Source organism: Triturus cristatus, chromosome 8 (genome assembly GCF_964204655.1).
Source record: "Triturus cristatus chromosome 8, aTriCri1.1, whole genome shotgun sequence".
In the NCBI taxonomy this organism is placed as follows: domain Eukaryota; kingdom Metazoa; phylum Chordata; class Amphibia; order Caudata; family Salamandridae; genus Triturus; species Triturus cristatus.
In genome coordinates, this window is record NC_140591.1 from 420,565,891 (window position 1) to 420,592,745 (window position 26,855).

Here is a 26,855-nt window from a genome sequence, read left to right on the forward strand (position 1 = left end):
CGCTGAAGGATATGACGCAGGAGGGGCTGTACAAGAGCCTGTTGACAGATCAGAAGAGTTTTGAGTTTGAGAGGCCTGTTGTAGGGAATCAACTCTAAGAGTTAGAGCCTGGGTTTCTATTTGTAAATTCCCTATCATACTCGCCACATCAGCTAATGTTATTGGATGTTCCTCCATAACGCCCGGGCAGTAATGTAAAACGTGGGCTTCGTGTTCTGTGAGGCTCACCTGGATTTACTGCAGGGACGATATGAATGGAAGCGAGGCTAAGTCCCAACGTCCCTCGCCCACCTCCTTCACCCAACTAGGTCAGAGCAAAAGAGGGAAGGTGGGGAAGGAGGGAAACAAAACAAGGATAGGGAGAAGAGTTGGACGTCCACTGGATCGTCAGCTGGATTATCTCAAGGACTCCTGAAGGAGAAAACACAAGGTAAGTACTAATCCAGAATACAAGTAACTGTGGCTGTATGTTAACCCCCTCCTTATTTCTACTGGGATACCTGTAAAAGAATATGCCAAGTACTCGAGGGGAAAGCAACTCCCATGGGCTGTAGAATACTCTAGGTGTCTAAATAAAAAGACAATATTTAGTATGAAGAAGGACTGCAGAAGTTTTGACAGTAAACAAGAAAATTAACACTGATATACAAACCTAAGTTGGAAGAACCCTAGGAGTACTTAGGAACCTTTAACATACAATATCTGTTACTCCTGAATTAGGGAAAAACCCAAAAACTAATTTCCCTGGAAAGGAGAGAGCACGGATAAAATAGAGCAAAAAGTGCAGGGTCACTTAACACAAAACAGAAGTAGGATTTCAGTTATTATGAATATTATCCTTCTTTTTCCTCTTTGCAGAAAGAAGAGAATAAACAGAAACTAAGAAAACCAAAAGAACACCTCTAATATTAGACCATCAGATAAGTGTGCCTTATGTCTATAGCAAATAAACAAAATACCCTGAAAGCGAAGAACTGTGATTCTTTACAACACTTGCTGTTTCTTGTATTGCAGAAACAAACTGCCAGGAAGTCAAGGGTGAACAAACTGGGACTAGCAAGAAACAAGAAACAAAGTTCCAGTCTGGCAAGAGGCTACGAGACGAAGTGCTCCGGAAGAGCACCAAAGGACCCGGGAAGGAGAAGGGAAGGAGAAGCCCTGCAACCAGGAGCAGAGCAGAGAGCCAACTGCTGTCAAAGGAGTACAGGTAAGAACTGCAGCAAAAACGGGAGGCCTGGCGGTATCAGAGATGTTTTAAGGCATGGGCAAAAAGGGGTCTGGCCCAGGGCCCCAGCCTTTCAGGGGGCCCCCTGATACAGTCAGCCCTGTTCTGCAGAGTCTTGCCCCGATGGACTTCAATAATTCTTAAACAGATTATTTTAAATACTATTTTCCTTTAATTTATTTTTTAACGTCAGTGATGTGTGAGAGTCTAATACAGAAATTTTACAGAGAAATGTTGGGTTTACTTTTAATGCAAAGTCTATAAAATATAGCTTTTTTTAGATCAAAATAGGACCACACATATGAGAAATGGGAGGGTGTCACAGATTATTTTCAGGAATATTATTGAGCTGCTGCTGTGTTACAATATTGAAAATGCCAGTATCCCTTGTAGAAGTGGGCTTGTGCACTGTTAGAGACCTGGCAATAGAGGGCTCTAAAGAGCTGAAATTGAATCATAAAATCAAAACGGTTCCGAACAGGGGCCATAAAAATACATCTGGCCCAGGGCCCCCAAAATCCTTAAGATGTCCCTGGGCAGGATCCGTGTTGGAACGTGAAGCGCGTTACCGACGCGGATCCCTCCCTTAAATACGCCTCGGGCACTGCCTTTGCTTGCTGACAGAAAGCAGTGGGTGGGGCTCACCCCTACGTGCTCAGGAGCGGGAGGGAGCGATACCTCATGCAGCGCGTCTCACGCTGCATGACACTTAAGTAGCCTTTTAAAACATGTATTTGGCCTGACACTCCAGCCTGTAGTGCATAAATACTTTACACATTGTCTTTAAGTTAAGCCTGACATCTTTGTGTCAAGCTACCATCGGGTTAAGCACAGGTTGATTTAGTGACTAATTGTGTTTCATCCTCACATAAATTGTGGCTGCTACCTGAGTGGGTCTTCCTCGCTCCTCAACTAATAACCCAATTTCTTATACCCTTCAACCCATTGTAAAGTACAATTAGAATTAAGCAAATGTTTGCTCTTTCGTAAATAAGGTAAATTTAGACAGTTTTTTGGCTGTGAGAAAAAATCAAACAAGAATTACAGAAAGAAACAAGAGTCCACTTGGGGGTCATTTTTACTTTGGCTTCTGCTAAGAACTCCTTACTTAATTTCAAATTGTAAGGTTTTCCTTGAAGAAAGGGGATACCAAAAAAATGAGAGGCACTGGCTAAATCACTAATCTGAGATCCATGCAATGGGCAAAAGTAGCTCAAGCATTGAGCAGTGGTGAAAGAATAATGGTCATAGTCAAGATGAAGTACGCCCTGCAGTGCTGGCTGAACAACCAGGTTCCAGGTTTCACTGTTCTAGAAATTCTTCTCAAAGGGACAGGATTCCAAGAAAGGTTGCAAGCCCTCAGATTCTAGGGGGCAGTGTTTGGGTTGCTCTTGTCGCAGAGAGCAAGGTTCTGAACCTACGGGTGGTGGTGGTGGGAGATACAGGCCTCTATTCGGATGGATTGACAAAACCAAGCAGGCATTCACACTTTGAACTTGAAATTCGTAACCCATCATAAATGTGGAGAGTGAGGGCTGCCATGTGTCCTGTTCTAATGTTTGCCAAAATTCTTCAAAACTGCAGCTTTCAATCACTTTTTCACCTGGGATTACACTCTCTTCTTTAATCTCTGGATCTGCGTCTGCCTGTGGTTTTTCTAGTGGTGAAAGGGCATTTGCTTTTGCTTGCTTGAAGGCAGGGCGATACATTATTATAAAGTTGAATTCACTAAAGAATACAATAAAAGTAATCTCATTTTATTTGAGGTCAAGGCTTTTGCAGAGTGGAAGAACTGTATGATCTGATAATATTGGGATAGAGTGTGGTGTCCTGAGGGAATAGTGCCTTAATGAACGAAAAACCATTTTGATTGTCAATTGTTCTTGTTTGGAAATTGTATAGTCCTACTTTGTGGGGAGTAGTACAGTAGGGGGAAGATTCTGTAGAAGGATAAGGGCAAGGAGGAGGACAACCATAAGGGCTAGGAGGACCAGGAGAAGAAGAGCCAGGCCCAGGAGACCTAATCCATCACTACTAAAGTTATCGGTTTCAGAGAGGACCAGGAATAATAAAAAGTAAAACATGACTAGGGCTACCGAGGACCATAGTGAGAAGGATCAAGAGGGACAGCAAGATGTGGAGTAGGGAGATTAGGACCAGTGGATAAGGGTCCAAAAGAGCAGAAGGAACAGGGGTAGGAGCAACAAGAGGCTCAGGACCATAATAACGAGGAGCAATACAATGGCCTAAGCACATTGTCTGGGACCAGAGGGACATGGGCGACCAGGGCAAGGATTAGCATATCCAGGTGAACAGACCAAGGAGGACCATTCCAGGAGACCAATGGAAAGAGGGACCAGAAACAGGAGGATCAGGACAACGGAGGTTAGATCAAGGAGTGACAAGGGTCCACCAGCGAATGGATCAGGACTGTGAAGACCAAAAATGGAAATGACCAGGGCGAGCAGGACAATGGACCTTAGAGCATCAAGAAAGGACCAGGAAATCAAGACTCAGACTCAGGGTGACTCTAAAATAGTAGGACAAGCTCTACATGATCCAGGTTGACCTTAAACATAGAAACTAGGAGGACAAATGCAACAAGCAAGAGGAAGACCAGACACTGGAGGACTGTTACAAGGAAGGCCATGACACCACTTGTACTTCATTAAACAGACTTGTTTACAGTGCACACAAACTAAAGTGGATAGCATGCCTTTTAAATTAAATACTCAGCAAAACGTGCAAAATAAAATGCGTAGCATATTACATGACACCTGCCTAATTGGAAAACAGTGATGAGGACCCTGCAGCACAACCAGACCGGAGTATGACATAATGTCTCCAGTACCTGAAAGAGGGCGATGCATGCAGCTTAGTACATCAAATATAGTTTTGTGTCTAAAGCTCTACTCGGTAGTTTTATTGACACTGTTCTGAAAACTATCATAAAGTTAGTACCATATGAACATAAACAAACATAAGAAATTAAGGGTTGATCCATGCTTGGAAATATTATATCTCGACAGTGTCGACTCACCAGCTTTTGCGAATAACTCATGTGATGTCAGCTGATGAACCAGTATTCTCTTTGTTGGTGTTCCCAATGGATGTTCTGATCCAGCAAAGTGGATAATTATGTTCAATGATTGTTGACAAACAATAAAAGTGATCTTGACCACAAATGCTGACACATTACAGATAAATACATAAAAGGAAAACAACAAACATCAATAAAAACACTTTTAATATCTGATATAAAATAAACAATATAAAAACTTAGTGAATGGACTAATAATAAGATGTAGAAGTTAAGATATGAGGTTCCTAGACTTACCTGACAGGTGGATGGCAGAGAGCTAAATTGCGGCTGCCAGGATGTCCCCTGGTGTAATTGGTATTGATTATTACAAGGTGGACACTAGGTCCTGTTGCATGACAGATGCTGACAGGAGAGCAAGACATATATTCAGGCATAAGTTATACTTGTCGATTACTTTTTGATGGTTTAAATAGAACGTCTGAGACCCACAAAGATCCCTCTCCTACACGTTAAGACAAGTCCTAAGAGATGTCTTATAGTTTTCCCCTTACAAGGCCAAGTAATTTTGCACAACCAAAATATAATTGCAATTAACAAGTGCATTACAGTTGGACCAGGGTGCAAATAGAGATGTATCACAATACACATAGAGCTATCCTCTCAGTTACAAATAAAGAGGTTTGACCCAAACCAAAAAGAGCAGGCTTACCATGTTGTGGCATATGGTGGCTGGGACAAAACAGTGCATTAAAAGTGAAAAAAGAAAGTGTATAAGTTTATAATGGACTAATGAAATAATTGTCAGGTTTGACTACAATTATCAGCAATTAAAAACGCATTGTAAAATATACCTTTAAGCGTTTAATAAACCAAGTGTAGGAAATTCATTGTAGTGTGGTAGTGACATTGGTAGCATAAAGACATACCTGTATGTGTAGTTAGGTTGTATTGAGAGACGCACCATGAGTGTTGCCCTGAAGCACTTAGTTACTCCTCCCCAACTGAAGCAACCAAGTGACTCGAAAGGGTGACTGTATGAAAATAAAAGAAATGTAATCAAAATATCAATGTATTTATGGGGCATATATTAGAGAGCGTTTTTTAGGGAGTATGTATGTGTTGTATACCTATCAATGCAGACATGGGGAGGACAGGTATGCATGACAGACTGTAGGTTTGTTTTAATGAGAGAGAAAATGGGGTTAGAGTCCACATCAGTATTACTGTCTGAAGATGCAGCCCAAGTACCAGGTGGGAGTGCATTATGGAGAAGACAGCCTTTTTGAGGGGGTGATATAGAAAGGGATCCAGGCGCCCTCCAGGAAGTCCTTGTGCCAGCTGAATCCTGAGAACTTCTCCTTCACTCGCCTCCTCTCATCTTGCACTTTTTTAAATATATCCCAAGGTGCGGGCCTACTCCCCCAATAAATTCCAGAGTATGTCACCTCCTGAGATAATGCTGCTTTCTCTTTTCCACTAAGGGTGTATACGGACAGCCCCTGTAATTGTTTGTAATATTTTACCACAAATATAACTAGTCTCCTCCTCAGTGAAGTTGATTTTTCTGTCAGCAATATTTACCTTGTTGGAAGGAAAATTGTGTCTTTTAGTTAAAGTGTATGTAATTCTCCTATTTCTTCCATGAGGAGGTCTCCCTCCAGCATGCAGACATTTCAGACTAGTCTGCAGAGGTCCCCCCAATCACTGGATTCAAAATATAGTTGTAAAGTTGCTAGTAGTACATTTATGGCCATAAATTACATTTATGTAAGACTGCACCTCCTAATCTGAGAGGGTGGAGACAAGTAAATCTACAAATGTTGTAATGTAAGACTCTTATGGCACCTATCCAACACAGCAGTTAGCTGACAATTCCCTAGCGGATTAGTACACTCCTTCATCTCAACCACCAAATTATTATTTTTTTTTTAAGGGGGTAAAAAATGTACATTACTTCACAAACTTCAATGTATATTAGTTTAAATCCATAGGTTTTAAAGAGTAGTTCAAGAGAGAAACTTGTGCAAAATGGCAGTACTTCTTAATCTAGCACTATCTGGGACCATTATATCACTGAAAAATCAAAGCATGTAGGTGCCTAGAGTGCTGGTTCCTTAGGACTGCTTTTAGGGATGATTGAATGATGAGTCCACATCCCATCCAGCTTTGAAAGCAGACCCTACGTTTCAACTCACCAGGGAGGTTCCCTTGGTCCCTTGCGGCTAATTCGGGCCAGCCCAGCATAGGAAGATATGTAAACAATACTTTTTGAAACACAAATTATGCAATTTAGCATTGCCTACTCTTTTTGTATGTGGTTTAATATTTGTTGCTGCATAAAACATTAACACAACACATAAAGAAACAGCTGTGTATTTGTTCTTATCACCCCAGGGTTCTTAAACATGCAATGTCTTCCCATTTGACCACATGGTATGTTGGTATGTTAGCAGTGTCTTTATAACATGCTAATCACCCGTGATGGTAGCTAGGCACTCTGTAGCTGGTGTGTGAGGCCAGCCCTGGAGGGCTTACTCAAAAGGCAAGGTCTTCAACATCTTGCGAAAATCAAGAAGAGAGTAGGAGGCTCTGGTGTGTTGTGGGAGGTCATTTAGGAGTCAGGAATGAGAATGCACGGTCCCCTGCTCTGCCTTCGTGTATTCATGGGGTATGTACTAGTAAGACACCGGCAGAGCAGAAGTGTCAGGAAGGTTGGTGGAAATAAACAAGGCTAATTTGTTGGGGCGGGCCTGTGTTATGGAGTGCTTTGTAGGTGTGGGTGAGGAGTTTGAAGTGTGTGCGTTTGTGTATTGGGAATCAGTGGAGTTCCTTAAAGTGTGGTGTGATGTGGGCTCAGCACAGAGGTAGAGGACTAGTCTGGCTGCTGCGTTTTGGATGGTCTACAGTATTCTTGTGAGCTGATTTATTATCTCTACATGCAGGGTGTTCCAATAGTCTAGTCTGCTGCTGATGAGGGCTTGAGCTATAATTTTCATAATATTTTTCCTTGTGTTGTCTGGTAGCCACTTCAGCATCCTTAGGGTGCTAAAGCAGGACAAGACCACTGCATTAACTTGGGTGGTCATGTCCAGTTTGGTATCTATGCTGATTCTGAGGTTTCTTGCTTGTGAGCAAGGCATGGGTCCAAGGTCTCTGGGCCCCCTGGTTGAGTCCCATGACGAGTCATCTTTCCCAAAGACAACAACTTCTATCTTCTCAGAGTTCAGTTTGAGGCAGTTGGATTTCATCCAGATAGCCACTTCAATTATTCAGTTCAGTTCAGAAAATCTTTATTTCGGTCTATGCGACCTTAAAAGAATACTAACAATAAACAGTGCATTACAATTCATGACAGTTTAAAATTGCAAAAATGATAACCAGTCCTCTTTTCAAAAATATAGTTACATCACCTTGGTAATTCAGATATGAAAGAAGGATCTGCACTGACACATAACTAAGTCCAGTAGGCTTCTTAAAATACATGTGCGGGGTTAGTGCAAAACAAGAGACAATAACTTAGAAAGGCAAGCACCTGGTAAGAGCCATCAATAGTGGCAATAAGGATACAGTTAGCATAAATAACATTAAGAATTTCATAAGATAGTCATACAATGGTGGTTCATTATAATTACGTTGTAGCCAACATAAGAACAAGAAATTTACACATTTTAAACCATAAAAACTTGATTAATTTTAAAGTTAAGAGTAATAAAAGGTTTTAAAAAGGAGTTAAAAAAGCCCTAGAAAATCAGTGACAATGTGCTATTTGTTGCTGGACAGGCGTATGTAAAAAAGTCCAGCGCCTACGCCACATCGAGGTCAAGAATCACGATACAGCAAAAACAATAGGCTTACAGGTGTTGTGCTTTCAAACTCTGAATGCCTCTATACAGTGTACAAACCCTAGATTCCTACACAGTGGGACAAGCCAGTGCTTCCTGGCTAGTTTGTAGGCAGAGCAAAAAAAGTTGTCATGCGGCTCTGACAGGCTGGACACTCTTGCCGGCCTGCGTTTGATCATTTGCAGGAAGAAAACACGGAGCTGCAGGGTGCGCAGTCTGAACTGGACATATCATTTTCTTGCCAGGAATGGATAGATGTCATCTAAAAAGGGCTTGAATAAATACTCGTCCTTTAAGGATAAAAATTGAACCGTCAGGTGTCCTATGGATGGGCTCCCTTGCACGCTTTCTCTGGATTGCTCCACAGGCTTGGTTTTCCCAGCCTGCTACATTCTTTTTTATATGGATAAACCAAGGGATTTTTGCTGCTCCTGGAAAGCTCAATATCTCCTTTAATTCAGCTCTGTAGACTGCCATTTCCGGTGGCATCCATATTCTGGCCCAAAAGGTTAGGGGTCTAAGACCTATCTCCTCCCCAATGGGTCTAATTCCTGAGTCCAGCCGTAAGGGGATGAGGGGGGTACTGTACGGAGACCCAAAATCTGTCTCATAAGTTTTCTACTTTACTCACGTCTCCACAATAACAGTGCCCCCATAATTCAGCCCCATACATTGTCACACCCCTGGCATGCACCTTGTAGATCTCCAATATAGGCCCAGCAGGTTTGGACGAAGAGTTTCTCATTAGTTTGATAATTCCTCTAGTGGTCTGGGCTAGCTTAAGCTTGGCTTTAGCAATTTGTGGGCCCCACTTCATGTTTTCTGTCAGGGTGACCCCTAGGTATTCAAATACTGTCACCCTGTCCAACATTATGCCATCCAGACTAGGGTTGGGACACAATGTCTTAGGAGGATTTAAGACCATAAACTTTGTCTTCTGAGTATTGACCTCCAACCAACTGTTGTTACAAAAGATGGCAAAGCTGTTCAAGACCCTCTGGATGCCCATAGGGGATTTCAACATTAGGAGGGTGTCATCAGCAAACATCATTGCTGGGACCTTGGTACCTGCCAGTTTGGGGGCATCGTTATCCCTGACCTCAGTGAGTTGGGCAATCAATGCGTTGACAAAGAGGCAAAACAGGGTTGGTGCGAGCATACAACCCTGCCTTACTCCTCTGTCAACTGGGAATCGTGAGGTCAATTATGCATGTGGTGAACTTGTTTCTGGTGTTGGGTGTTTTGTCCGAGAGAGACAATATGAGTTGTGTGTCGTCAGCATATGTGAGAATGTTTATGTTGTGAGCCCTTATGTGTTGGCCAGAGGAGTAATGTAGCTGCTGAAGAGCATCAGGCTGAGTGAGGAGCTCTGTGGGACTCCACAGATTAGTTTTCGTGCTTCAGAGGAGTAGGGGGTCATGTTGGTGGTTTGGGTTCTTTCGGTGAGGAAAGAACAAGTCCATTTAAAGGCATGTACCTGGATGCTTGCTTCATGCAGTCGTCGGATTAGAATGGAATGGGAGACAGTGCTGAAGGCTGGTTATAGGTCTAGAAGGATGAGGGCTGCGGTTTCCCCTTGTCAAGGATCATCCGGATCTCATCAGTTGCTGCTATGAAGGTGCTTTCCATGCTGTGGTTGGGTCTAAATCCTGATTGTGAGGCGTAGAGAAGCTGGTGTTTGGCGAGGTGGTTGGAGAGGCGCTTGTGGATGGCTTTTTCCAAGACCGTGCATGGGTAGGGAAGAAGGGATATCGATCTGCAGTGGGCAAGTTTGGTTGAGTCAGCTGAGGGTTTCTTTAGGAGGGCGTTAAAAGCTGCATGTTTCCCTGGTGAAGGATAGGTGGCTATACTGATGGAGGTGTTGAGGATGAGGGGGAGGGCCTTGCTGATAGGCCTTTGTCAAAGGTGTAATGGGGTCAGTGGTCCACTGGGGCCCCAGAGTGTATGTTCTTCACGATTATTGTGGTTTCCTCTGTGCTAATGGTGTCCCATGTGGAGATTGTGTTGTCTTCGTTTGTCACTGGGAGACTGGAGAGGGTCAAGGGGTCTGGTTGAGGGGCAAAGATGCTGTATAATGGTTGTGATCTTGCTACAAAAGAAGTTTGACAGTTCGTCACAAAGATCTTGTGATGATCTGATGCTGCTGGAGACAGCTGTGGATGTCGTGAAGTCCTTGATGATTAGGAAGATTTCCTTGCTGATGTTGGAGCTCGAGTTTATTCATTAGACTAGGGCCTTCCTCTTAGTTTCTTGGATTACCTGGTTGTACCTTCTCGGGATAGCTTTGTAAGGGGCAATTTGCTGGTTCTCTATTTCCATTCCAGTTGATTATAGTGTTGTTTGGTCATTCTGAAGTCTTCTGGTTACCAACTGTCTTGTAGTTTAGTTGTTGCTGTGTGGCTTCGTTTCTTGGAGACCTGAGTTTCGGCACAGTCGGTGATCCACTTATTGAATTTTTCAGTGTCGCGTGCCAGCAGACCTGTGGGTTCCAGTTTGTTCTCATGAACGGTGGTCATCCAAACAGCCTCTATTAGGTTGTTCTAGTCTCAACATGCTGGTGCCGCTATAGGGTTCTTCTGTGTTGATAAATGTTGATCATGAAACTGACTATGGAGTGGTCTGTTCAGGTGACGGGTCTTGGTGTGTTGATGCGATGTTGTGGAAGGATGTGGAGACGGGATACTGGATGTGTCCGGCAGTATGGGTGAGCTCGGTGGTGAGTTGGATTAGTCCCAGGCTTCCAAGGCTGGCATGAAGGGAGGCCGAGTTGGGGTCAGTCCGGTCTTCTAGACTCCTGTTAGACCAGGTCTAAGATATATTAACTTCTTCCCAATGCTAGCTACATTACACACAAAGCAAAAACTATGAGAGGTAGGGTTATAATAGTCATGATCTTAAATGTATGTTATTGTTATGCATGGCTCTCATAGACAGCCTCTATTGCTTACTCCTTCTTCTGAATTTGATAACTCACTGCTATGACTTAGCAACAGTTCATAACAAACTCATTACTGACTGTTGCTACATCATAAAGGCCTTCCAGGCAAGGCTGGCAGGGTTCTCTGAGAGCTTGTCAGAGAAGAGCTGCGTGTCTGCTTTGACTGCAAACAGAAAGCACTACTGCAAGAGAGGAAAGAAAGGCAGGGATGGTGGTGGGGTGGGTGGGAGTTGGTTAAGGATGGCAGGTGAGGTTTTTATTTTCCACATTTTGGTTAGAGAACAGAGTCCATGTTATTCACAGCTCTCCCATTACCTCTCAGCCTCTGGGTAGCAGTTGAAAGCACGGGATAATGATTATGGGGGACATACATATTATACAATTATAGATGGGTAAAAAGTGAATTATACGGATGTTTTTTACCTCTGGGTTCTGATTGACCACATACACAATTCGAGCTTCTCTCTCATTGTCTGTTTCATGTCATGCAGAACTCTTCGCTGGAAAAGGTCCATGTAATTCATTGTTACCATAATTCTATATATATTTCAGCTGTATAATGCTGATGGCTCATTTCTTCAGAATTACATTAGACAACATTCTCTCTTCTAAAATTCCAAGGGCAGGGGAGAAAGAGCCGCCTTGGTGCTCGGCAGTATTTTCCTTTGTCTGCACGTTCACAAGCACAGCCTTTTAAACAATCTGCTGGATTGATTCACTGGAGCAGAGGAGGTGAAGAAAGGGCAAGGCAATAAATGTCAAATGACAAGTCCTGTTAGCCGCCTACACCTCGCAGATCATAGAGAATCAGCATTCAATGAACTGCAAGCAGAGCTGCAGTGGAGTCTCTAGTTTGTGAATTTAATAGGGAGTGGGCACACATTGGACCATAGTTAAAACTGGTGGAGCCATGTGCAAAGGTCATATAGGTATATTTACACATATAGGTATCTACAGATATATATGTATACAGATATATGAACATGTTTGCTTAAAATGGTTCACCTGATTTTGCTTGCAAATCTCTGTGTGTGTGTGTGCGTGTGTGTATATATATATATTTATATATATACCAAGTTTACAGTGACTTTGTAAATCCACAGTAACACAAGGAAGCGCAAGTGTGTAGCATTCTGCAGCACACTTAGAAAGAGGAACCACCCCTAAAAGGATTCTCCCTTCCTGCACAAAAACATTTCTGCCTGCAATGCAGGCACCCTTGCTCCATGGCTCAAGGGTGCCTGCATTGGTGCAAGGCAGTACACAGTGCACCAGGCCAGGGTGAGAGCAGGAATGCGCCATATCCTTATAAATGTGGGGGCAGATTTACAAGCCCCTTGCAACACTTTTGTGCCGTTGTTGAGTCACTTTTGTGACGCAACAGCAGCGCAATCAATACAGCCAAATTACAATGTGACACATTTAGGGAGATGGGTCACATTGTAAAGCCCTGCGTCAAATTATACCGGCGTCAGGTATATTGTATGCAGGGTGGGCATTCCCACGCAGGAAATCCTCGTAAAAGTGACACAGTGAAATCCACAAGATTTCACTGCGCCACTTCTATGACACCACTGTGTCAAAACCTTACGCCTGCTTGGAGCAGGCGTAAGGAGTGACGCAGAGTATTAAGTATAGGCCTTCTCCAAGCATTGCTGGAGTTGCGTCGTGCTTGCGACACAACTCCAGCAATGCATGACTTTTGGGCTGACAGATGGGTCAGAATTTCTGACACATCTATCAATCCTTACGCCAAGGTGCACCGTATTGTAAATATAGAGCATCCATGGTGGTGCAAGGTTCTCGCAAGGAGGTGCAGGCAGACTGACACATCTCTAGAGATGCGTCAATTTCTTGTAAATCTGCCCCATGGTGCAATCCTGCCCTGTTTATTTGATGCAGCGCAGCAAGCTGTCTTGCTGTGTTGTGGTCTGTCAAATAATGATACTTCTGGACCTTAATTGCCGTTTTTTAGAATTTAAAAAAATACAAATATGTCAACAAAGTTAATTAAATGTGTTTTTAGATATTTGACTTGGTATTTTTGAACGTTAATTGGCATGTTCAGTAAACTACTCCAAGTCGTTTTACAAAATCTTCTTTCATCACACCTTCTGAATATTGCTTTCCCTTGATGTGTTGACAGCAAACAGAATGAATTATTACGGCCCTAACAGCGTAAACAGCAAAGCACTTGACTTTTCATTCTTGTCTTTGCATTCTTGACTTTTCATTCTTAGTGGTGAAACAGCTGCGCTGAGGAAACCACTTCATTCAGTGCTACTTGTCTTAGATCCGTCTTCAGTGGTTTCCTAAGCAGCTCCATCCAGGACCCAGGTAACATGCTAGAGTAATCGACACAGGGGAGGCTGGTGCATAGGGTCGAGATGGGCGTCGCCCTCCCACCCTGGGGGACCAAAAAAATGCCTGATGAAAAACACTGAGCAGCTAGGAATAAATTGTGCTGGCTGCTAGTGCTCAGTGAACAAACATGTACAAAATTGGGGTTTTCTTTAGGGGGGTGTGGGGGTATGGCCTTTGGTCTGCAGTGTCTGCACATGCTTTTGGCTGGGCGAAGATTTCTTCGACCTAGAGCCAGAAAGCAGGGCAGTGACGACACACTGGTGGGTGCAGCCTATTGCTAACTAGCAGAATAGCATTTCGATTTTGGGCGTTATTCCCTTGGCCCAGGGCGGAGCTGGAGGCCCTCCATTAATTCCAATGGCCGAGGGTGGAGCATTCCGGCAGGCTTAGAGTTTGTGGGGGTGTGGCAGTGGCCTTTGTCTCCTCCACCAGACCCAGCAACAGTTGTTGTTGTTCAAGTGATTGGTTTGCTGGGGTCTGGGGGAGGAGTCGATTCGAAATCGAAAGACCAACAATTCCAGATTTTTCCAGTTTGGGCTTGTGCATGGCATGCATGCTCTTTGCCATGCTCTGCACTGCTGCAGTCCTTGGGAGTCTTGGTAACGAGTCGACGAGGAGCCCCAGGCCCAGCTTGAGGACGTCGATCAATCGAGCCAGCCAGGTCGAGCACGAGCATGTCATCACTATCATCACGTCGTCGTCGGTAAAACACGGGCCGGGGTAAGTCTGTCAGTGAAAGAAGTTAAAGTGAGAAGCATTCAAGCGAAGCGAGTATGGCCGGCCGTACAATGAACGAATCACTCTCCCGGGCCTCGCTCCGAGAGTCGAGAGTGCGTGGCAGTATGCATGTCCTAAATTGTATTGCGGCACTGTTGAAGTTATGTTTTTTTAACAAAACCCGTGGGCTATGGTTGTTACTTTTTACTGCTTGACATATACATGAACTACAGATTATTTCATTTGACATGTTCTTATTAATGTTACGTGGGTGCACCGCTATGGTTATAATTAATGTTTGTTTTTCTGTTAAGCAGAAGTCTCAATAGGTTGCTGATATTAGGGTGCGCACCAAATCTATGACTGGGGACAGTGTGAGATGTTTAACCTACCGCAAGGTGTCCCGTCACCCGTGTCAGGTGTTTGTCGCGTCATGAATTGTCGTTTTTCTTTGCATTAATGCACTTTTTATTTGACTTTTATACGTGTGATTGCATGCCTAGAAATACGGCCGCGCAAAAATAAAAACATAACTGGATAAGCTGCACAGTGCACACTCGATGTGGACCAACTTGTGCCCTGGTTGTGTGTGGCCCACTAGCTACCCAAGTAACTGGTTAACCCGCTAGTGGATACCAGACGGCTCACACAGCATGATAATAAAAACACAAATCAAAGCTTGACGTACCCTGGCCTCTTTAAAAACCACGGTTCCACCTTAAATGAAAACACAGACCCTGCATGTGCATTGGTATCTGTGTGAGGGAGGGAGGCAGCTGAGGGGAGCGTGTCCTTGTTTTCCTGGCAGTAACAAAAGATGCTTTGTGGTACATGTGCCGCTTTGGAAACAATCCAGTTTATGTAGCAAGTATGCGCTTCTGTACCTCCTTAAAGCGCCACCCATACACCGATGAGACAGGCTGCTCGGCGGGTTGAGTTCCTGCAGCTGTAAATTATGTGCACTGTACATGTTACAAGTTCGAATATCGATCGCGCCTGTTACATTTCTGCTAGCACATTCAGTGTTAGGAACTATCTAGTAAGAACATGAGAGAATGTATAAATGTCTAGTGTAAATAAATACATTCAGGTCGTGGGCTGACTGCACTTTCATTCCAATGATATTCAACAACTGCTGCCTGCTCCTGCAGGGGGTGAGATCACTTCCGTGCCCACCCTGCACGGCAGGAGTGTGTCTACCTACCCCCGCAGAGGGACATTCACTCCTTTCACCTGCTGCTGCAAGAGAGGTGCCAGTCACCCCCTGCTGTAGAATGGAAGCTCAGCCTTTCACCCGCTGCTGCAGGAGGGGGGCTCATCCTGTCGCCTCCTGATGCAGGAGGGAACCTCAGCCTGGCTGTCACCTGCTGCTGCAGGAGGGGGCTCAGCCTATCACCCTCTGCTGCAGGAGGGGCTCAGCCTGTCACCCCTTGCTGCGGGAGGGGAGCTCAGCCTTTCACCCGCTGCTGCAGGAGGGGGCTCAGCCTGTCACCTCCTGCTGCGGAAGTGGAGCTCAGCCTTTCACCTGCTCTTCCTGCAACAGTCAGTGTGGTGCATAACAAGGTCTGGGGGGAGCTGTCCATGATCTCATCCTTCTCAGGAGCCCAGCCTCCCTGCTTGCTTCTTCTCCCAGTGCGAGACGCTATAATAACCCCAGCACTGTTATTCCCTCCTCTCCGGTGCAGCCCCCTCCCCCCTCTTGCTCACACTCAGACGGCGAGCGGGCTACTGAGTAGTGCGGTTGCAGCACAGACAGCAGAGAACCGAGCACTGACAGAGAAGGTCACTGCCACAGTGCAACTGCCTTACACAACACACCTGCGAGGCGATGCAACTGTGCAACAGTGAGCGGTTGTGTAACATCGAATAAAACTTAGACAATGAATTGGTGAGATAGTGAAACCGTGTGAGGAAATACTGTGAGACAATTACATTGGGCGAAGTGAAACTGAAACTGTGACTCAGTGAAACAGCAAGACAATGAAAGTGTGAGCTGTTACAACACATGAAGCAGGGTGGGACGACAGGGGAGTGAGACAGTGAACGCATGAGACAAAGAAACAGTGAGACAGTTACATTTAGGGACACATGAAGCAGTGCGGGACGACAGGGCAGTGAGACAGTGAACCTGTGAGACAGCCCCGTTGCATTCGTCATGATAAAGTTGCGCTCGTGTAACTGCGTGAGGCAATGTAACTGGGAGCAGTCAGAGAGTTTCCAGGTGGGTGTCACTCTCAGAGATGGCCCAACTCACGTGTCAGGTGACCTAGGAGTCTGACAATGAACCCCGAGAGGTGCCCCTCTACCTGTCTGTGGCGCACTACCTATAGGAAGGTTCTCCAGTAAAGTATCAGTCAAAGAACATGGGTGTCTGTCAAGACTCCAGAAACCTCACACAGGACACTGTTGCATATCTGCCAGCAGACATCGCACTCCTGGATGTCTGTCCACAGACCTCACACTGGACACTGTTGCATATCTGCCAGCAGACATCGCACTGTCTCCTGGGTGTCTGTCCACAGACCTCTCACAGGAGGTCAATTACACACACAAACATTCCCTGATTGTAAAAATCCTTTTGTAAAACCAACTTTTGTGAATTCTAAAAGTGCATTTACAGTTGTAAAAAAGCTTCTTGCGCTTGTGACACTCTCTGTTGTGACTTTAGTCACTCTGGTTTGTGGTATGCGTTTTACCTAATACAGTAAATAGGCTTTGATTGATGTCTCTTAGACGCCAGAAATACAGCGTTCACCGAAGACAGTGGGCCACTGTCTTCGGTGAACGCTGTATTTCCTTTGCTGCTAGAATCCGAAACTAGGCCGCGGGAGGCCTTGAGATGCCACACAGAGAAAGAAGCGCGAGCTGCCCAACTGGAACATTTCATTGCGCTGTCAGAAGAGTTATGTTAATGTAGGGAAAATGACGTGTTTGGGTTTCCTTACTCACTCACGATATCTCCACTGTTTTTCTGAATTTTCTAGTTTCTTAATTACTCTCAACCAGTGATACTCAAAGTAGGCCGGGGACCTTCCCATGTGGCCCCTGGTTGAGCAGCAGCACCAGGCCGCAGTTTACTTTACAAAGCATTATTAACCGCAGAAGAAGCGTTTCGCCATGGTACATCAGATTATAAAAGTGCGTTGCATTTTATGTTTTTTAAGTAACAGTTTTCAAGCATGAATTTGGAAACATTCATGCCCCCCTTCCCCTGAGAACAACGCCAATCAGCAAAGTGAAATAAAACAATGACCCAAGATTACACAGTTTGGTCAAGTGCGGAAGCTGGGATTGATCCCAGGCAATGGAGGGCATCTGGTGTGTGTGGCATACATGCCAACATTTCCGAAGAGCAAAGTGGGAGATTTAAAAAAAAGAAAATTGGGAGATTGGGGCCTTGAATCGGGTTACTGTCATGTATGGGCTTTGGAAGTGTGCTGCTGCAGGACTGGACATTTGAAACGCAAATGCACTTTTTTCTTACATTTCAGAAGCATGGAGCGCAATGGCAGGAAGAGAGAGGGTGATGCAAGTGCTGTGCCCCCGAGGAATCGGGTTTTTGCTTGCAGGAATCGGGAGGCGGGAGACTAGCCTCGAAATCGGTAGTCTCCCGCCTGAATCGGGAGGGTTGGCATGTCTGCTATTGTGCATTCATTTTTAAATATAGGCTCACGACTGCCTAAAATATTCCGTGCTTCAAAGGGTAAAATAGACGTGAATGTGTGGCTTACATATGATCAAATCAAAATGTATACATATATTTATTTGCATATCTAATATGCAGCAAAGTGTGTACCTTAGTTAGGTTTGGCTGGAAAATCCATCAGAGTGTGTAGGAGTGTTGTGATTTGACTTACTGTGACAACAACTCTAGTGTGAGGTATGTATTCTTTGGCTTGCTAATATCCCCCATCAATCAACCTACACACAGATTTTTTTTTAAGGTCTCGTTCCCTATTTCTGGTCGCAAGGAAAGACATCTTTGGTCATCAACATTAGGCGATTTGCAGAATATTTACTATATAAATAAGTGTTTTGTGTATGTCAAAAGGGTCTGAGGTGCTCATTCATTCACGGGTCTTTCAGTAAAGCACACTGCACAGAGCTCTGGGCATTCCACAGGCTGGACAGGGCATTTGGCATGACCCGGCCCGCCAATAATTTGGTGAGTCTGACTCCAGTGAACTGGACTACTAACTTTCCCCAAGTAGGTATTAAAAAACCTGAACTACACTGTTAACCAGAGGCGCAACTACAGTCAAATTTCGGGGGGGGCTAAGAAAATATTTCGGGGGGTCTGATGCTTCAAGCAAAAGTCGGAGTGGAGCTGCAGGGGCTCTAAGCAGGGGTGAAAACCATCAAAGCCTCACTAACAAGCAAAAGGTCTTTTAAAGACCTGTGAAATACTCGGGTGCGGCTGTGTTTGCGCCGGGAAGCTGTCTCATTCCTGGGCAGCCAAAAACGACGGGGGGGGGCTGAAGCCCTTTGAGTCCAATGGGCGTTGCGCGCCTGACGTAGAAGAGGCACTATTATACTTTTATCTAGCTCACGGTGCACTCCTGCCTTTTCAAAGGGCTGCAGGCAGCAATGTTATTATATTACCCCGTGTAGTGGCCCACACCATGAGGCTCATGGTGTGGGCCACTACACGGGGTAATAATAACATTGCTGCCTGGAAGAGAGCCTAATTTGCATATCTCCATGCTTCAGTGATGAACGCTCAACCCATGGAGCTATCCTGGAGTTAAGAGACCCATTACTGACTGTACTGACGGCTGCAGGTCCCCTGGTGGAAGTGTGATACCAGCTCTCGTTTATTCCCTTCCCCCTTCATGTACGGCGACAACCCGGTTCCTCACACTTTGAGTGGCAGCTTTTAGTGTAACTGTTATGCACATACGGCACGGTGGCCGGGACTGGGACACGGCGTGTCCAGCTGGAACAAGGCTGGCTGACACAAGACCAGGCGGCGTGGCACAGAGGTGCGAAATCGCGCGCACCCTCCCCCGTGCCGCCTGTTACCACCAGGGCCCCCAGCAAACTCACCATGCCCCCAGCGGTGGCGGCCTCAGAGCGGCCATAGCGCCTCTATTTGAGTCCACCTACTTTGAACACCAGCACCCTCGGATGCAGAAGGCAGCCAGCTATCCTGCCTCGAACTGTTAACTCCCCCCAAATACACCGATGCAACGACCTTGGGCTGGACCTTAATAGACAGACCATATGTGGATCGATCCTCCTTAAAGCTAGTGGACGCCCAAACTCCCCGCCGGATACCCCGTGTGCCTGCCGATCTGATTTACCATTCTTCTGACACGGGGCCCTAAAAATATATTTATTAGTGTGCCTCTCGCGTGAGTGCTTTAGGATAACAAGGCGCGCTAATCTCTACCTAAATATTTGGTTTTTTGGTCGAGCCCGTGTCTCCCAGGCCGAATGCGAGCGCTCTGATAATTGAGCCACACTCACCTACGCATGTGAGCCGAGAGGCATCCACACTTGATTAAGGCAGGACGGAAGCCGGACACTGGATTGGGGGAGTCGCATCAGCCCCCCTTGCGGACACCAGTCCAAGGCAATGGTGCTGCTAAGCGACACTGTTTAACTGTTGTTTTTCATTTTTATCACTGTCTGTCTACTCTGCTGCAAATCCGATAATTTACTTTACTGTTGCCTGCGGGCCCGGACGGCAGGGTCAGGGTGACTGACTCTGTGGCGGTAGTTAAGGGGATAGTAGAGGAGGGTGCACTGGCTACTGGCTTAGAGGCCTTGGCTCATGTTAGTGTTGTGAGTTAGTGTATGTTGGTCCGAGCCCGTCCTGCGCCGTGGCGTGTGACGGTGTATGTACCAAGTTGGTACATACACACGCCACGGCGCAGATCGGACTCGGAACGGTCTCAACTGCAGACAGGGGCCCAGGCACAAGCAGAAAGGAAACAACACGCATTCCTGGCTCCTAGACTAAAACATGCATGCCCGAACTTCCGAAGACTGTTTAAGTGTTGTTTTTAACTTTTTATCACTGTCTGCTGCGAATTGCAGCAGACAGTGTTAAAAAATGTAAAACAACACTTAAACAGTCTTAGGAAGTTTGGGCATGCATGCGAATCCAATACTAAAAATTTACTTTACTGCCGCCTGCTTGCCCGGCCGGCAGGGTAACTACTGACTTTGATTCTCTGGCGGTAGTTGGTCCCATTCAAAGTATGTCAGCCCTGATGAGAAGTGCTGATACTGTGCCCTTAAAATATAGCAGGCTGGGCTGGTGAGAAGTGATGATACTGTCCTAATAAAAGAACAGCTGTGCTGATGGGAAGTTATGGTATTCAATTTATAAGAGCCCTGATTTAAAAAAAAGGATTATATTGTCCTGTTAAAAGTAACACATGAGATTCCTGGCACCGCCTCATTAAAGTATAGTCATCTGATGAAAAGTGCTGGGCTGGTACTGTCTCATTACAATATAGCAGCCTGGTGAAAAGTGCATTACTTCGACTTTAAAAGTATAGCAGGGCTGATGAGAAGTGCGCCGGCAGGCAGGGCCTGGCTCAAAGGCTGAGAATGCCAGGGGGAAACACAGACACCTGCAGAATTCTTTCTAAAATTGTCTATTTCTTTAATGCATAATTGTTTTAAGCTAATAACTTCAATTCTGGTGTTGTATTTTTTTAGCTTAGCAGATATGCACATTATGTAATTAATAGCATCATATGGAAGAGAAAAAGGAGGTAAAATGTGTAATATCTAACGTCACGCATATGGCTTGATTCCTTTTTTTAGTTGCAAGGAAATGTGAGTAATGTCCTAAAAGGCTTTAATTGCCACTTGCCATTTAAAGTTTTGAACCACTGAAGTTGAGTGATTTCAAATTATAGCATGGAAGGAGGCAGTGTATAATTTAGACCCCTGTCCTGGAGGTCTTTTCCATTGACTTAACTTTTTGGGACACATTTTTTTGAGGATTTTTTCCAGTGATTTGAATTCTTAGTCTTCCCCAGCACTTTATGAGACACTTTACTGATATTATACCTGACACCTGCCGCCAAATAAATCACCTGAATGTATGTAACACTATTAACACATGTATGTTGACTGTAATTGCCTGCCTGGGTGCAAGAGTCCCAGCATGCAAAGCCGCTTGAGTTAAAGGCCTAGTCCAGACTGAAGGTTCACTGTGGCACCCAGGGATGGAACACACCATTAGGCAATACAGACATTTGCCATGACTGCCACTGCCAACCATAAGATGAGTAGATTATGTCAACACAGCCTGCAGAATTCCTTTTTGGGTTCACACTGACCACTAACCAACTGCTTAACCCACACTACTGGAGAAACACAGTTCAAAATTCAGGAGGTGCTACTTTTATTTTTGAATTGAAAGGAGCCGTGAGCAAGCTTGCTTTACAGAGGTTTAGCAACTTATTGTGATTATTTATAGGATAATTTGCTTTGACAATTGACCTAATGTGTTTTTTGGAACAACCAAAATTGGAGGGTAAAGCAGTGGGGGGGTAAATCAACAGAAGGGAGGGAGTTAGAGGATGAAGTCATTTGTGACAGATTAAAAGCAAGGCCAAAGGTCATACCCGCCGCATGCCTGGGAACTGTGTAGTGGACATATGAGGGTTGGATGGTACTCGTGTGCTTCGGTTCCCAGTACAGAACATTATCAGGGCCTGGCCTGACTCAGGAGTGAGATTTATTGCTGTCATCACACGCACTTGCAGTTAATCGCTTCCAATGCCGAAACACTAACCTTTACAGAGTATGCATACCAATGAAGTGGAACGTCACTCAGACCTGCCAACTCAGAAAATGTCTTCACCATGTGAGAGGGCTGGATCTTGGAGATTGGGTCCGTCTATGGCGCTGCTGTTTCAAGTCAGGATTTCTAGCTGCATTGTTCCCTACTTCATATTAACTACTTGCTGGCTATCATTTGTATCTAGCAGAGATACTGTAAGCCTCATGGTAGTGAAAGGGCAGGGCCCATTTGTACTGGATCTTTCTAGAAATGCCAACTGATAAATCTTTTAAGCAGCATGAACGTGTGATAGGGAGAAAATCAATTGAGTCAACAAACCAATTCAAGGTAACACACCTCAATACTTAATAACTCACAGACAACTGGAACAGGTTGATTAGATTTATTACAATGCCAAAAACATTAGGACATAAACCTCAGTACAATGGTATAAAGGTACAGAGGAAAAAAAAACTCTTTCCCATAATTCCCTTCATTCACGTACTCCAATGATGGTCATACAGCCTAGGATGGACTTTTCCACGGTGTTCTCCAGGTTGCTCTTCGGCAACATTTATTTTGCCCTTGTTTCCCGTGCTTTTTTATGTGCGAAACTGACTCCCGAGTATTGTCCCATATCACCTTACAGCATTCTAACCTCTCCTTTCCTTGACTAGCTGCTATAACAAAAACATTACTATTCCTACGAGAAAGCTTCTCCACCTGCAATGAAAACATGAGATAGTACAAAATCACAGTGCACATGAAATTTAACGTTCATTCAGAAAGAGAACTACCAAGGACTGGTATTTCAGGCCTACAACTAGAGGCAAAATAAGAATGTATTTCAAGCATTCATGTTACATAAATTGAGTTTAGCACAACTACATTATAATTCTGCTAATGCTAATTATCAAACTAAAATGAAGCATTAGTTTAAACCACTAAACATTATGAATGTAACACAGGTTTGTTCAGAAGAGTAATTCCAGACGTCATGTCTATTTCATATGTTATTTTGTTCATCGTCTAGATAGCTGCTAAAATATGGCATGTAAATGCATTAACATGGTTTACATTTCTAACACACGTGTTTGCACGATTATATGTGGGTGCGCTTGACATGTGATTATGATGCATCCCATCTAGTGTCCAAGTTTACAGCTACTTTTTACTTATTCACAGGGGCCATCGATTGACCTAGTAACTGGCAGAAAGGCCAGCCAGCATCACTAAAAGACTCAAAGCACTGCCCTACTCCATCACACCACTTGGATCACTAGATCATTTTCTGTTATACAAAATGAATACAGTTGACCAGCTACTCCTCACACCATTTTTTAGGCTGAAAGAAGAAGAGAAAATGCAGATCAAAACTTTAGGACCAGATAAGCCTGAAATCAAGCTTGAACAGTCTACAAAAGATCGTGGAAAAGATTACACTAGAAAATTCACTACTACATGGTATACAAAGAAAATGTGGCTTACTGCTAGCACTACTAAAAATTCGCTGTTCTGCTTTCCCTGCTTACTGTTTGGTGGTGAAGTACCATGGACAAAAACAGGAGTTACGGATTTGAAGCATCTCTCTGAAAAAATAAAGAAGCACGAATCATGTAAATCTCATCTACATAGCTCAATAAAGCTTGCCATGTTTGGAAGAATGAATATTGCTTCACAGCTGAATGAGGGCTATCGCATTGGAATAAGGAATCTTAACCTAGAAGTTGATAAAAACAGGTACATTTTATCTAAATGTATTGACTGTGTGCTTTTTTGTGGTGCTTTTGAACTGGCATTACGTGGTCACGATGAGCAGGAAGGCTCTCCAAATAAAGGAATCTTTAGAGGCCTAGTTGATTTTGTTGCCAGCTTAGACCGTGCAATGGACACTCACTTAAAATCAGCAACAGTTTTTAAAGGCACTTCCAAAACCATCCAGAACGAACTCCTGGACTATATGTTGGAAGTAACAAGAGACGTCATAATACAGCAGCTCCGAAGCTCTGAATTTGTGGCTATTCTGGCGGATGATACTACTGATGTATCCACACAGACTCAGTCCGTACTGGTTTTCCGCTACATTAATGCCAGCAATAAAGTTGTTGAGAGATTCTATTGTTTTAATCAACTAAAAGATTCATCTGCTCATACAATTGCCACAACTGTGCTTCAGGAACTTAATAATATTTTCCCAGAGACCAGTGACAAAAAAAAAGTCATTGCTCAAAGCTATGATGGAGCTAGTGTGATGAGTGGCGGCTCTGGGGGAGTCCAGAAAAAAGTTAGAAATGTTTACCCCAATGCACATTATGTGCATTGCTATGCTCATCAACTTAATTTGATTATGGAGCAAGCAGTATCAAGGATCTCAAAAGTAAACATTTTTTTTGCGATTCTCGGTGGCTTTCCTGCTTTTTTCTCACGATCTCCAAAAAGATCTGAAGTTCTCCAAGACATTGTTTCTAGAAGACTCCCAAGAGGGGCTACAACTCGCTGGAATTTCCACATACGCACTGTCAATATGATCTATGAGTACAGAGAAGAGGAAGACTTGAAAAAATGCTTTAGGGCCATTGAAAGTAGCGGTCATTTTGAATCAGTTGCTGTACGCGAGGCCCATGGATTCATCAGAACATTGGAAGACAGAGAGTTTCTTTTCTTCCTTTTTTTATTTCATGACATAATGCCCCATGTGGACATTTTGTATAACCAGCTACAAAAGAAGGCCATAGATGCCTTATATGTGCAAACAAAAACAACAGATTTTGTCACCCACATCACACATGTAAGGGCATCTGTTGACAATCTTGATGCTAGATTGCCGGTGGAATCTGTGTTTTCAAACCACAAAACTGATATAAAGGTCTTGGTCCAAGTTGCCAAAGAAGTTTGTGATACTATCATTGTCCACGCCAAAGAACGCTTTGAATTTACCAAACATCTTGTCAGTGCTACTTTACTCCAAAGTGACCACTTTGAAAAATATGACAAATCATTTCCAAATCAAATACTCAATGAAACTATAAAGGCATATCCAATGCTAAACAAAGAAAAATTGAACTCTGAACTATCAATCATATATGGGAGGCATGAATTTCGAGGAGCTAGTGGTGCCATTCCCTTATTCGGTTTATTTGTTGAAAACAATTTACAAGAACCATTTTCAGAGACTATGAATCTGTTGAAGATTCTGATCACCCCACCCATGACCACAGCAGAGGCCGAGAGGTGTTTTTCAACTCTAAAGAGAATAAAAACATTCTTAAGGAACACTATGATAGATACTCGTCTGAATGCATTGGCCATGTTGTCTATGGAACAGGAACTTATCAGAGACATTCCAGAATTTAATAAGCGTACTATAGAGAAGTTTGTCACTCTTAAAGATCGCTGTGCAAAATTTCTGTACAAAAAGTAAACATGGTTGACACCCAATAACCTTTTTGGAGGGGTTTGACTCATACAGCTACATCACAATGACACATTTTCAGCATTTTCCTAGTGCTTTACAAATCGCAATCAGTTGCTGTTATAAGGTTTTTGTATTCCTCAAAAAGATTTGAGCACTTTTCATTTTTCCGTCTTTTGGATTTGCATAGTTATTTTTCTGTGTGTGACGTCTTTATTTGCAGATGCTGCTTAAAAGTTTACATTTTATAAATTACTGTTACTCGTTAAATATTATTGTTCCAATATAAAGAGTGGAAACCAAGCTTTGCCACTTTAACATATTTGTGTTTATTTAACAATATTTTCTTAACCATGTTAACCACTTGGTGTGGTTTTATTTATTTGTTAATGCCAAATTAAAGTTTACATTTTATACTTCACTTTTCTTTTGTACATTACGGGCCTTATTTATGACACCCCTTGCGCTGCCGCAATGTCTCTTTTTGTGATGTTTTGTGATGTTCCCTGGTGCAAGATTTTTATTTACGAGGCAGCACTAAGCCACTTTTTTTGGCTTAATGCTGCCTCGTAAATATGTTCCCCTTTAACTCAGCAACATCCATGGTTTTTTGACACTGCCCCAGATTTATGAGAATAGGTAATCTGAAGCAGCACCAAAAACTTACAGAGGTACAACGCGGAGAAATCTTTTTATTTTCGCCTCATTTTACTTTTTTCTATGCATATTGCCTTCTGCAGCACACAGGGAAAGAGGAAAACGCCTCTTGTAATTGCCCGCAATGCAGGCACCAGTGCCCCATGGTGCAGCAGTGCCTGCATTGGCGCACAGCAGCTTATTGTCTGCCGGTGCATGGGGAAAGGACAGGAATGCGCCGTATCTGCTGATAAATACGGTACATTTGTGCCCTTTTTTTTTGCTGTAGGGCAGGGCAGCAGGAAGGCCTACTGTTCTGCCCTACAGCAAAACCTCATAAATGAGGCCCTAAATGCAAATTACTTTCTTCACTGATTTCAATTTTTTTTCTTGTAATGCTCTACATTTATATGTTTTATTATTTATGTTTCAATTTAAAAATTAAACTTATTGTGTTAACTCCTTTTTCTCTATTGTAAATTTTGAAACACTTTATAAACCATATCTGTCTTTTTCAGTATATCTTTGCTTTCCACCCAAATTCTTGTCGTCAGATTTGTATGTTTTGCACCTCCATTTCTGTTATGTGGACTTTCTGTCAGTGTACATTTATAGTATATAAATGCTATATTTTGCAAAATAAACACAGTTTGCTGAAATATAATTTCTGTTTGTCTGGCTAATCTTAAAAAAATCAAGGATGAACTGCAATCCTGGGATGGATCTCTTTCGCCATCTAATTTTCAAAGTATTTGCAATGTACGGTCTTACCAATGGTGTGAGCCTTGATGACTTCATTAACCAATACAGTAAAGAGGAAGAGATGTGTTACAGGTAGAAAACACTTAGAGGGCCTCTTCCCATTGGCTGTGTGTGCTTGGCTTGGGGGTCGTTTTGCAAGCAGAACAGTTAGAGGATTGGGCACATTTTT

General features: G+C 43.7%; 1 protein-coding gene across 1 annotated transcript; it reads left to right on the top strand.

Annotated features, from left to right (window-relative positions):
* Positions 1–250: 250 nt before the first annotated feature.
* LOC146802236 (zinc finger MYM-type protein 1-like) lies at positions 251–25,297 on the top strand. The gene is made up of 3 exons (XM_085623739.1): positions 251–308; positions 1,015–1,207; positions 23,221–25,297. The coding sequence occupies exons 1-3, from the start codon at positions 251–253 to the stop codon at positions 25,295–25,297; spliced, it is 2,328 nt and encodes a 775-aa protein (XP_085479865.1).
* The last annotated feature ends 1,558 nt before the right edge of the window (positions 25,298–26,855 follow it).